This window comes from Dromiciops gliroides, chromosome 2, assembly GCF_019393635.1.
Source record: "Dromiciops gliroides isolate mDroGli1 chromosome 2, mDroGli1.pri, whole genome shotgun sequence".
Classification (NCBI taxonomy): Eukaryota; Metazoa; Chordata; class Mammalia; order Microbiotheria; family Microbiotheriidae; genus Dromiciops; species Dromiciops gliroides.
In genome coordinates this window covers 354,832,154-354,845,830 of record NC_057862.1, presented here as the reverse complement: position 1 = coordinate 354,845,830, position 13,677 = coordinate 354,832,154, and the positions used below count along the sequence as shown (strand labels likewise).

Genomic DNA, 13,677 nt, shown 5'->3' with positions numbered 1-13,677 from the left:
AAGCAAGGGCTGCTCTGTCTCTCTAGCTTCCCCCACCCCAATTAAATTCTGGTTAGCTTTGAGGAGAAAGAACAATTTAAGAACTAGAGCTACAAGGAAGGACCCTTAGAGGTCACTGGGTCCAAGCCCAGCCCCTTTTTTGCTCCTGTATGCTCAGCAGCCAGCACAGTGCGGGGCACTTCAGCCAGGGCTCCTGAGAGGGTCCATTACAACAAATGCCACCAGAGACAAAGAGATAGAGAGAAATGGAGGGGGGGAGACAGAGAAGAGATAGAAAAGAAAAGCAGAGAGGGAGAGGCAGGGATGGAGAGACAAAAAGACGGAGAGAGAAAAGAGAGATGGGAGAGATGGAAGGGAGGGAGGGAGAGAAAGAGAGAGAACGAGAACAAATACATGCAGGCTGCCTCCAAGGCCAAGCTTGGATAATGCTGGGATATTAATTCCTAGGCCTTGCTGTGGTCCCAATGGTATGAAACGTGATGGAGGACAGGTTCCCTGCTGGGGACAGAGTCACAGCATCTTGGGAGTTGACAGAATGGACAGGACACTGAATACAAGAGCTGATCAGGAGCCAGCGAACACAACACTGACACAGATTATGTAAGTGGGATGGGAGTTTAGATCTTAGAACATGGAATGTCAAGCCTGGGAGAGACCTAAAAGATTAACGGGTCCAAGTCCCTCATTTCACAGTGCGGGTGGAGATGGGGAGTACATCACCTAAGGCCACTTGGCAAGTTAACTAAAACCATTTGGGATGGCAACCAGAGGAATTAGGGGCTGCACCAGAACATTCTCTCACACAAAGGGCTGGGGCCAGGAGTGTGGGGGAGGGGCAGAGAGGAGGGTTGGGGTCTGTGGTGACTGGGCCCATTTTCTACCCTTGAAGGTCATCCTTTCCATGAGTATGCTACTGACTGGAGCAGGCAAATGATATGTAGGATCCTAAATAAGGTGTATGTGGGGGGCTCTTCCCCAACTCCCTGAGGTAAAGTCTATGAGAGGCCCCCCTGGAACTCATAATAGCTTAGATTTAAACTTGGACTGGAACTCAGAGATCATTTAGGCCAACCCTCTCATTTTAAAGATGGGGAAACTGAGGCCCTGGCAGGTGTGTGTGTGTGTGTGTGTGTGTGTGTGTGTGTGTGAAGGATTTTGCCCAAGGTCACCTCGCTAATACATGTCAGAGGCAGGATTTGACCCCAGAGCTAATGCTGTTTCCGTCCCACTGTTTTCAATGGATTCTGGTCCCATTGTGTGCTCAGCTCCCCCTGCAGCTGTGAGGTTCCTTCCAGCTCTGGATTGGCAATCTAATGTTCCTCTCCCATCCAAGTTCCTGAGCTCTTCACCCCAGCACCCCAGTGGGCCAGCTGGCTCACTATGAGGAGATATAAGAGGCTACCTGCCCCTGAAAGGCCTGGGACTGAGGGAGTGGATCCCAAAGTGGATCTAGCCCCTGGATCCCAAATCTAACTGTGTCTCCACCCTAGCACACCTAGGCTTATTCTCCTTCCCCTCCACTTGGGACCCCTGCTTTTACCCTCCCCAAAGGCCTGAGCCCCTGCCTTCCCTCCCTCCTTTCCTCAATGTTGAATGTAAAGGGAGAAGGAGCAGGAATTAGCTTAATTTATGTAAACTCTGATAGAGGAGACCCTCAGGGTCAGAGGTTATACCATCCTCTCCACTTCTTTCCCTATAATACCAACCATAGTCTTCAAGGGGGGGAGGTCAGGAGCAGCTAGACTGAGATGGGTGAGGGTAGAGCTTTGGAACAGCTGCACGGGGAACTAAAATAACCTGTCTGAATAGAAGCCCTCGCTTATTTTTATTACTAATAGTAGATATTCTTTGTCTTTCTATCTCTAGCCCCTAGCACAACTCCAGGCACATTTGTTGCAAGGGAGTCCTTTTTCAGTCATGTTCAACTCTTCGTGACTCCATTTGGGGTTTTCTTGGCAGGGATGCTAGAATAGTTTGCCATTTCCTTCTCCAGCTCATTTTACAGATGAGGAAACTGAAGCAAACAGGGAGAAGTGACTTGCCCAGGGTCACACAGCTAGTAAGTGTCTGAGGTCAGATTTGAACTCAGGTCTCCCTGACTCCAGGCCTGGAGCTCTATCCACTCTCTGGCACATAGTTGGTGTTTAATAAATGCTCATTGATTGATGGATGGGTGGATGGATGGGAGTGGTAGGCAGCCTCCCGACTTTGGCTTGCCCTATAACACCCAGATCTGCCCACTCTCCCAGACACCTCACAAAGCCCTCTGTATGTCTGTTCTAACATACCTGGCAGAGATTGTGGTGTGTGGTAGTTATTTGTGTGGCTGTCTTATCCCCTGAGGAGACTGTGTAAGCTCCACAAGGTAGGGCGGGCCCCCCATCAGGAGCCATAAGCTCTGCAAGAAAGGGCCGAGTGGGAAAGGGCTGCTGAAATAAAGCTAAGTTGTCCAGACCTCTGAGTTGCCTCTGAGGGTCCTGGCCTGAGAGAGAAGGACTTGCAGTTGAATCCTGACTCTACTTTCCAAAGGGGTGTCATGGGGCCAAACTCTTCTTTTCTTTAGCCTCAGTTTCCTGATCTGTAAAATGAGGGGAGTAGACCAAGTGACCTGCGATGGTTCAGGTCAGAGGGGCAGAAAGAAAGAAGCACAGACTGGTAGCCAAGGAGGCCTCAATCCAATTCTGGGCTCTACAATGAATGTCCCATGTGGCCTGAGACAAGTTAAGTCTCCTCTCTGGGCCTGTTTTCTCATCAGTAAATAAAGGGAGTCAGACACCTTCTACTCATTGGCTACCAGTTCAGTTTTTAGGAAAAGCTGCTTGTACCAGAGCCCCATTCTGCTCAGACACTACCAGAGTCTAATATCCCTGCTTCCTCATCCCTTCCCATTCTTGTTCTCTGCCCATCTCTGCCTCCTGACTCCTCTTCCCCCTCCCCCTCCCTGCCCTATTCTCCTCTCCCATCTGTTCTCCCTTTCCCCCTCCCTGCTCCCCATCCCTGGCCCAGACTCACCACTGCCCTTCTCGGTGCTGTGCTCTGTTATGTGGTCCCCCTGGTGAACCCACTCCCCGTTGCACTTGAAGTAGATCTGGGTGGCAGGGCTGGCCTTGCACGTGAGTGTCACTGGCTTGTTCTTGACAATGTAGACATCCTCGGGCTCCACCAGGAAATGGGGCAAGAGGTCAGGGTTGGCGCCAGGCACTGGGTTGGCCACAGTGGCACTCTGCTGGGCACCTGGGATGGCAAAGGGAAGAGATGAAAGGCCTAGAAACAAGCAGAGAAACAACAAGACATCTTGGGCCTCTGGAGGGGGGACCCCAGACAGCCTGTCCCAGGGTCTGCTCCCTTAGACCGACCCCACTCCAGTCAGAGTCATGCTGATAGGATTCAGAGCTCTATGAGACCAAATGAGGAAACTGAGGAACAGAGAGAAATGACTCGCCCTGGGTTACAGGACAAGTAAGTCACAGAGATGGGAGACCAACCTAGGTCTTCTAACTCCAAGTACAGAGCTCTCTCCATTTTACCACATGGCCTTGGCCAAGAAGGAGCTTCCTCCTCTCTCAAAATTTCAGTCAAGAATGAAATGAGCAGAACCAAGAGAACATTGTACACAGTTAACAACAGCACTGTGTGATGATCAACTGTGATAGACTTAGCTCTTCTCAGCAATACAATGATCCAAGACAATGCCAAAAGACTCATGATAGAAAATGCTCTCTACATCCAGAAAAAGAGCTATGGAGTCTGAATGCAGATTGAAGCATACGATTTTCACTTCTTTGGTTGTTTCTTCTTTCTTGGGGTTTTTTCCTTCTGTTCTGATTCTTCTCTCACAACATGACTAATGTGAAAATGTGTTTAACATGAATGTAATGTATAACCTATATTAGATTGCTTGCTGGCTTTGGGAGGGAGAGGGGAGGGAGGGAGAACAATTCAGAACTCAAAATCTTACAAAAATGAATATTGAAAACTCTATATGTAATTGGGAAAAAATAAAATAAAATACTATTACAATTTTTTCAGTCAATCTCACAAAGGTTATTGTCTTGCTTAACCCTCTCTTACTCTGCTTGCTGGTGGGAGCAGACAGGGTGCTCCCCTCCCTATTTCCCTTTAACATCTACTAGTCTTCACAAGCCCCTCCCACACAAAAGGTAAGTCACAGTCAGGAAGTAGCATGAGACCCTCGAAGTCATTTGGTCTTCTCTGTGATATCCCTAAAAACAGTCACCCAGTTTCTGCTTGAATACCCAGGGATGGGGAACGGTGGTCCCCACCCCACTGCCTACAAAGACAGCACATTCTCTTTTCAGCCAGTTCTGATTCAGAGAGAACTCCTATTTCTATTTTTTTTAAAGTGAGGCAATTTGGATTAAGCAACTTGCCCGGGGTCACACAGCTAGTAAGTGTTAAGCGTCTGAGGCCGGATTTGAACTCAGGTCCTCCTGAATCCAGGGCCGGTGCTCTATCCACTGAACCATCTAGCTGCCCGAATTCCTATTTCTATTAGGGCAGTTTTTCTTCTATTGAGCTGCAATCCGCTTCTCCCCCCACCCCTCCCTGCTCCTCCGACACAGAAACTGCTGCCCCCAGTCCCGTCCTCTGAGGCTGAGCAGAACAGATTTAATCTCTCTTCCACTTGAGACATTTATCATGTCCCCCCCAAGTCTCCTCCTGTGCAGGGAATAGACTCTTTATTCCTCCAAATCATCCTCCTGTGTCACCATCCTAGTTACCCTTCTCTCACTGTGCTCGTTTGTCAGTATCCTCTAAAGGGTGTGGCCCACAACTGAACACTGTCCTCCAGGCTGACACAGCTTGGTCACAGCAGAGGCCCGCGGAGAGAAGCACAGAGGGATCCATTGGCTATCAGTGGTGACAAAGGACACAGTAGGGTCAGGCACCAGATATTACTGAGCCTGAAGGACAAAGTGAGGAAGAAAAGAAACACCAGAGAAAGCAGGGCCCTGACCCTTGGGGTTCTAGGCTGGCCCTTCTGCTTTCTCTAAAAACTCAAGCTGAAAATCCCTTCCAATACTGGGGAGCATGTATTGTAACTAGGTGGCAGTGTGGTGTAATGGGAAGAGCACTGAATCTGGAGTCAGAGGTGGTTGTTGCTTAGTCGATTAGTCATGTCTGACTCTCTGTGACCGTTTGGGGTTTTCTTGGCAAAGATACTGGAGTCATTTGCCATTTCCTTCTCTAGCTCATGTTACAGATGAGGAAACTGAGGTAGACAATGAATAAGTAACTTGCCCAGGGTCACACAGCTTCAGGGCCACCTAGCTGCCCCTTGGAGTCAGAGGACCCAGGTTCGAGTCTTGCCCTTGCCAATTACTGCTTGTATGAGATTGGGTGTCACTCAATCTCTACAGGTTCTATTTCCCTCATCTGTAAAATGAAAGGCTGGAACCCAATGGCTCTACAATCCCTTCTGGTTCACACATCTATGGTCCCAGGAGCTCTTGAAGCCTCAGTATGTTATCTGTAAAATTCTCTATTTACCTCTGAGGGCTGCCGCTGCTCTGAGCCAAGGTCAGAGGAACTTGAAGTCAAGGAGAGCTAAGGGTGAGCGGGAAGAGATGGTCCAGGACATCCCACCTATAAGGCTTACAAAGCCCCTTCTTCACCAGAGTACAAGTATTGTTAGCCCAAGACTCAGAGAACTCCCCTAGCATTACACAGCCAGAAAGTCTGGGCTGGGGCTCCAACCTAGGTTGGCTGACTCTGAAGACCAATCATTTCTCTCTCCATCATGGTGTGGAAGGGGCCTTAGAGTATTCTGTACAACCTATCTTTTTCCCATGGTCCCCATTACAGATCTCTCAAGAGGCAGACCACCAGATTTTTCTTAAATGCTGCCAATGGCTGGGAGGCTCACTCCTCTGCGAGGCCATGCCTGGCTGACAGGGATGGCGGCATACATTTGTGACATCATCACTTTCCCTACCCCCTTCTTTCCTTTCTGGTCTCCTTCCCCTTTTCTCTGAATCTTACAAAAACCACTAAATTTGAGGGAGGAAGAAAGCAGGGTTTGGCTACCAGGTATCTCTCCCAGAACTCTCTAGGAACAATCCCAGAAGCCTTTGCACATGACCCTCCCGGGAGTCCCTGTTCCATAGCATTTAGGGGAAGCTGGGATGGTTGTATATGGCAGGGCAGGACAGGGCTACAAGTGAGAATTGGGTGGGACCTCCTAAGGCATCTCATTCAAACTGTAGCTGAATGGGACTCTCTTCTAAAGTCATTCCTGACAAGGGGTCATCTGGCTTCTACTTGAACTCTTCTGATGAGAGGGAACCTAGAACCTCTGGGGCCAAGCATGGCAGATCTAATCTCTTTTCTGCACTTCAAATACTTGAAGACTGCTTCTGTGTCCCTCCCTCCAGTGTCCTTTCTTCTCCACGCCAAACAGCTTCTCTCTCATCTCATCCCCCTTTTCTCTTATCTCTCTCTTCTCTGGGTCTCTCTCCCCTTCATTTGACCTCCCTTTGGCAGTTGGGATCATTCATGCAAATTCCTGAGCATACGGACAGCCAGAGACTAGGGAAAAGGCAGCAACTCTGCCTCTTAACCAGGCTAGACACTAGGACAAATCTAGAGAGGGATTTTTAACCCTGACTCAACCCTGTCCTCTAATCTTGGTCCAATTTCAGCCTTGACCCATCCATTAAATTGAGCCTCCCAACCCATCTCACCCACTTCTAGTCCTGAAACTACTCTCCAAATTCAACATCAATCTAACCTTCCACCCCACCTGCTAATTCTAGTCTAACATCTTCCCCATCCTTCAAATTCCAACCTAACCTCCAATCCTTACCTGCCCACTAACCTGCCCAATCCACTCTCAACTTTTCAACCCTGGCCCAACTTCGTGTTCAATCTCAGCCCTGTCCCAATAGCATTTGTGCCCCAATCTTGCTCTCCCTGCCCCCGCTTCTCCTGACCATGTCCTTTTCTAGTCCACTGCTTCTGGGGAATGGGAGGTGAGGAGGGGAGAGAGAAGGAAAGCAAAAGAATTGGGAGGTAGCATCGGGTACCTCTAAGAGCCTTAGGGACTGGGACTTAGGCGGCTTGAATGCTAGCCTGACCCGACAGGAATTCACTGCCTGACTCTGGGCACATCTCTACATCTTGTAAAACCAGTGGGTGGGGCTTCATGATTTCTGCAGATTGCTACAGTCCCAGAAGCCTGTGATTCTAAGGCAGAGAGGAGAGGGACTTTGAAAAGGTCCTGAGGGCCTGGAAGTGGGGAACAAAACTCGACCTCAGGAGAATCAAGGGCATGCTTTTGGCCTGGGTCCATCCACTGTTCCCCCTCATTTCCTTTCTCTTCCTCGGCCAGGGAATGTGAGTGAAGGAAAATGCTTAGCGCTCATTTCCTCTTCCCTTTCTCCTCCCCAAACAGGTAGCTCTGCTTTGGCTGGTGGATGCTCCAGAGGTCAGCTTGGCTTAGCTCAGCTCCGTCCCTTTCCCCAACTTCTCGGTCTCCCTTGCGGGGACCCCCTGACTCTCCCCTGCATCTCCAATGCTCTGTACACCCCAGGATCCTCAAGAACCCAATTCCTGGGGACATACTGAGACCCAAACCTCCTACTCCTATGGTTGCTTTGGTGTGGGGGGACTTCTAGCCAGAAGTCCCAATACCCCAGCTAGTCATGAGATTCAGGGAGGGAGGAGAAAAGGCCCCATGGGACTCAGAGCAGATTTGCTTGCATAACTGGAGGTTTGTCATGGCCACTGGACATCCCTGTGCCTGCTCAGAGCCAGGAGGCTGGAGCTGTGTCCACCAGGCACCAGGGAGAGGGGGGTGGGGTAGGCACAAGGGTTTCCTAAGCTTTCCTCCCCGGCATCCCTGCCGGCCCATCCATTACCGCACCAAGCATTGCTAGCGTCAGGCGCCCGCTGAACCCGCCACAATCCCTCATGTCTGCATTTAACTGCTAATGAAAAATAAATGTTCCGTGACCAATGAGGGGCACAGCTCACTTCTCTGGGGGCTGCATCACGCCAAGCCACGCCATGCTCTCACCCGCCTCCTCCTCCTGCTCTCGCTGGGAGACCCAGGGGATGTCTATACTCTCCCTCCTGGGCAGCCCACACGGTCAAGGGCACCCAGAGAAGCCCCAAGACCAGGGGGAGGGGGACTGCCCCCATGACGGGCACCAGTGCCCCTTCTGGGTTCTCTCTGCTCTCATCTGTAAAATGGGGGCAATAGCACCTCCCCCCACCCCCAAGGTCTGGTTTGAGGAGCGATATCAGAATAATCCTCCTCACACACGGATCCGGTCAGGTCACTCGGCAGCTCAGAAATCTTTAGTGATTCCTCGTAGTCTGCTGAGTAAAGTCCAAACTCTCCGGTTTGGCATTCAAGGCCCTTCACAGTCGGATGCTCCTTGCCTCTCCAGCTCTATTTCATATGACTGCCATGCATTCTGTGCTCCAATTAAAATGGACAGTTCTCTGAGCTCGGAACACGCCCTGGGATTTCTTGCCTTTTCTCCTTCTGTCCCCTTCTACCTGGTGTGTCCTTCATCCTTCCCTCTGGCCCGTGAATTCATAACCATCTGTTAAAAGCCCTGCTCAGACCGACATCTAGGGAACCTTCTCCCCTCCGATCTTCTGGGTGTGTCCGCCGAGGGTGGGGGGCGGTCTCCAGATCAAAGGGGATGGACATTTTAGTTGCTTAGGATAATTCCAAACTATTTTCCAGAATGTTTGGACCGAGTCACAGTGCCTCCAACAGAGCTCCTGTCTTTCTACAACACCGACTACTATGATTTGGGGGGGGGTCGTCATCTTCACCAGTTTTCTGAGTGTGAAGTGAAACCTCTGAGTTATTTGGGTTTGAGTTTCTCTTTTTTTTTAAATAAATTTTTATTGAGGTCCTTTTAATTTTTTTAACATCACTAAAATTTCTACCAGTATTTCTCCTCACCCCTTTCTGAAGAGATATCTCACATAATAGAATTTCTCTTATGATTAGAGATTTGAACAAAAAAATTATTAAGTACTTACCACCTGCCAGGTATTATACTAAGTGCTAGGAATATGAATGCAAGCAAGTAAGATATCCCTGCTCTCAAGGGAGCTTAAATTCCAATGGAAGAGGAGAATAGGGGTAGATGTGAGAAACCCACTGTGGGACACGGTTTAGAAATGTCTGGGAAATAACACAGAGGCCTCCTAATCAGAGCCAGGATCCTAGGGATGCAGAGGCCAGGTTCTGGCAAGGAAGAAGGGGATAAAGAGGACCGCTAGAGAGTGGTCAGGATGGTCTGAGAAGTGAGGAGACCTGCTTTCAGGCCCGAGTCCCAGAGGACAGGCAGCAGGCCCTGGAAATGGGGACTGAACAAGGAGGACTGGCTCTGGGCCAGAAAACGCCGAAGATCATCTCTCAGGTACCAGGTTTGGGGTGTCTTTGCTGAAATTTTACATACTATTTCACGTGCATTTCTACAATGCACTAGTCAGGCAATGGTGTGTTTGGGCCTTATCTTCCTTGCCTGTGAGATCCAGGAGGTATAGGATCACTTCTTACCTAAACCCCTAATCTACAGCACAATTCTCTCTCAAGAGAGGCTTCTCTCCCAACTGCCAAAGAGGTCCTCACACACAAAAAAGTTAAGAACCCCGGGCCTGGGCCCCTCTCCTTATTTTACAGAGGAAAACCAATGCCCAGAGAAGACTAAGGTCATACAGCATTTACAGGTTAGGCCAGGAATTGAAACCAGGTGACAGGATTGTAGATTTAGAGTCCAGAGGGATCTTAGAAAGTATTGAGGGGCAGCTAGGTGGCATAGTGGATAAAGCACTGGCCCTGGATTCAGCAGGACCTGAGTTCAAATCCAGCCTCAGACACTTAACACTCACTAGCTGTGTGACCCTGGGCAAGTCACTTAACCTTCATTGTCCTGCCAAAAATTTAAAAAAGAAAAGAAAAGAAAGTACTGAATGCAAACCCATTTTAAAAATGAGAAAACTGAGGATCAGGGGGTTAAATGACTTGGCTGAGGTTATATAGGCAGTAAATGAAATGACAACGTAGGATATATGCCCATGTCCCCAACTCCAAATCCATCGCTTTTCCCATCACCAGTGATGTTGCCCAAACATAGGACTAGAGTTCAGAGAGAGATCAGGGCTGAATATATAATATGGACTTGGGAATTCTCTGCAGAAAGGTAAACTTAGAAGTCATGTAAAGTGGATGAGATCTCTATGAATGAGATAAAAGTGTAGAGAGGGAAGAGAGTTGAGGGGTAAGCTCAGAACTGAGATCTGCCTAGAGCAAGTCAAATCTACCAACAAGGGACAGTCAGTCTCCCTCTTCTGACTCCTGACCCATGCAGCAGACATGGGTACACACACTGGGTGTACCTGCAGGTAGTGAGTCCTCACCTACTCGTCCATCTCCTGGATGTACCTGCGGCACACTAATGGACCAGTGAGTGGCTGCAGCTCTAGGTGTGTGGAAACAAAAGCCAGAGGTGAGCCCTCAGCTTCATGCTGTCCCCCTGCCTCAGTTGTGTGCAAAGGAGGTAAGTCATGGAGGGTACTGGGGAGACATGGGGGATGAGAGTGAATGACTCCCCTCTCCCAACTGTTGGGGCCAGATGAGGAGCCCTGAAATAGCACCGTGTGATTTTTCTTATTGTTCTGGTCCTGTGATTTCATCAGCATAAAGAACCACTAGCAAGCAGACACTCTCTACGAATGCAGATCTACAACTGTTATGAAGTGGATCATTACAGAGTTGCCTGCGGGAGCTGATTTGCCCAGTATGTTTTAGAGGCAGAATTTGAATCTAGATCTTCCCGACTTCAAAGTCATCTCTGTGAGCATATAGACATTCTCATTCTGCAGTTTAAGAATTTTTTTTGTGTTATTCATTCATTGATTAGAGGCAATTGGGGTTAAGTGACTTGCTCAGGGTCACACAGCCAGTAATTATCTGAGGCTGCATTTGAACTCATGTCCTCCTGACTCCAAGGCAGGTGTTCTATCCAATGCACCACCTAGCTGCCCCTAAGAATCTTTTTCAAAAGCATGACTGGCTTCCTTATAAAGCAATTTCAGTTACACGAGACACAGGGGCTCAAAGGAGATGGATAATAGCTGGAGTGTTCAGGGAGACTTCTTGGAGGAGGCAGAGCATGAACTGGTCTCTGAAGGACGGGTAGGATTTGGATGCAGAAAGAGGTCAGGTTCCCTCTAGACTGTGATCTCTGTGAAGGCGGAGATTGTTTCTTATTTATTTGTTTCTCCCTCAGGAGTGAGTGAAGTTCTGTGCATGCAGTAGGTGTTTAATAACTCTGTTGAAATTGCAGAGAGCAGGGTTCCTGCCTTAAAAAGTCAAGCAGGGGCAAGGAGTATAAGGAAGGTCAGGTCAGAAGACCACTGTGGGAAAGAGACTTGACAGAGTGAATAGGGTAGAATCCTGGGGGTGGGGTGGGATCGCTGACCTGGGGGTTGGGGGGCTAGGGCCAGAGCAGTCTGCACTTGTGGCATTGGGGATAGATCTAGGGCCAAGTAAAGAGGGACTGAATGACTCAATGCTCAGAGGCTAAAGGACTAATCAGGGGAAGCCCAGGGAGGAACCTGGAGCTTCTGAGAGCCAGACTTACATCCCAAATTAAGTCAAATTTGAGTCAGTCACCTAACTGCCCGATTAGCTTTGAGATCATCATACGTAACAATTTGGAACTGTTGCACAAAAGTCCCTCAACTATACAGGTGGCCTCTGACTCAGCCAGAGAGCTACCAGTTATATACCCCAAGGAGGTCAGAGGCAAAAGGAAAGGCTTCAGAAATGCAAAGATATTTATAGCAGCACTTTCTTTAGCAGAAAAACAATGGAAGCAAAGTGGGTGACTATTGATTGGGGGATAGGGAAAAGGAGAGAGGGAGGGGAAGAGGGAGAGGGGGAGAGAAGGAGGGGGAGAGAGGGAGAGTGTGAGCGATAATGCACACTAGAATGTATATGGTGCCTAAGGTTTGCAAAGTGCTTTACATGTATTATCTCATTTGGTCCTCAAAACCATCTTGTGAGATAGGTACCTTTATTATCCCCATTTTACTGATGAATAAACTGAGGCTGAGAGAGGTTAGATTACTTGCTCAGGGTTTCACAGCTGCTAAGTATCTGAAGTAGGATTTAAACTTGGGTCTTCAAGTCCAGCACTCAATCCAATAATAGCTGATGCAGAGTAAAGAAAACAACCAGGAGAACCATTTAACCTGGGGATTCTTTTTTTGTTTGTTTTATGTTTTGTTGAGGCAATTGGGGTTAAGTGACTTGCTCAGGGTCACACAGCTAGTAAGTGTCAAGTGTCTGAGGCTGGATTTAAACTCAGGTCCTCCTGAATCCAGGGCTGGTGCTCTATCCACTGTACCACCTAGCTGCCCCATATCCTGGGGATTCTTAACCTTTTTCTGTATCTTAGACTCCTGTGGAAGTCTAGTGAAATCTATGCACCCCCTTCTCAGCATAATGCTTTCAAACAGGATTTAAATGCACAAATACATGGGATTTCAAAGGAAACCTATTCTATTGAAATACAGTTATCAAAATGTTGGGGAAAAAAACCAACCAGAACAAAACATGGACCCCACGAAGGCCTGATTTATACAATGGCCACAGTAATGTCAAAGAAAACTATTGAATATTACTTCAGAACTCTGATCAGAAGAGCCACCAATCATGACTTCAGGACCCTTGGTAAAGTGGGCCTCTAGTCTTGACAGAGAGGTGGTGTGCTACAGGCAAGGAGTGTGGCATACATTTTTAGGCACGGCCAATGTGTTGATATGTTTGGCTTGACTATACATATTTGTGATAAGGGATCATTATATGGGGAAGAGGGAAGCACTGGGCGATGTTTTTAAGAAGTGGCATAGGGGATAGGCCACTGGAGGTGGAATCGAGAAGATCTGGGTTCAAATCTTGTTTCAGATTCTTATTGGCTATGTGACTCTAGGCAGGTCACTTAGCTCTCCTCTATGGCTGTTTTCCTCATCTGTAAAATGAAGGGGTTGGATTCAGTGATCTCTCAGGCCTTTCACACCTCAGTGATTCTATGATCCCATAATCCATGCAATCTTTCTAGTGAACTAAGTGTGAATTATGTTCAGGACTGCATGGATGAGGGATGTAGGAAGAGAAAGGAAGGGAGAGGAAGCAGCAGGGGAAGGATTACCGTGAAGGTCCCTCCAGCACCTGAAGCTCTAGAGTTGCTTTTTGACTGTGGGGGTGTCTGAGAGGAGGAAAGAGGGGCTGGCTCTGGGCCTGCTTCATCCTGGCTCCCTCCCTCTCAGATGCCCTCCAGCCTGCGGCCCGTTTGCTTAGGCTCCTGGAGTTGTGTCCACCCCCTTCCCCAACTGCTCAGTTTCCATGGTTACTCGCCTGTGACAGTGTCACAGGCCCCAGTAACATCTCCAAGAGCAGGGGAAAGTCATTCTCTCTCCTGGAGTGTGACTGTCTTTGTACTCACCCTGACAAGACACCAGATCATGGTAATGAACACACACACACACACACACACACACACACACACACACACACACACACACACACACACACACACACTGACATCCACACCCACACCCACTTCATCTGACACATGCTAACTTACTCTGATGCCAACAGACCTTAACACACACACACAGTGA

General features: G+C 48.6%; 1 protein-coding gene across 2 annotated transcripts in view; it reads right to left on the bottom strand.

Moving 5' to 3' along the window:
* The window catches only part of UNC5A (unc-5 netrin receptor A), a 104,671-nt gene that overhangs the window by 29,561 nt on the left and 61,433 nt on the right, over positions 1-13,677 (bottom strand). For both annotated transcript variants that reach the window (XM_043981646.1, XM_043981647.1), the window contains exon 2: positions 3,013-3,234. In XM_043981646.1, coding sequence (XP_043837581.1) covers positions 3,013-3,234 — 222 coding nt within the window. The remainder of the gene's footprint in view (positions 1-3,012; positions 3,235-13,677) is intronic.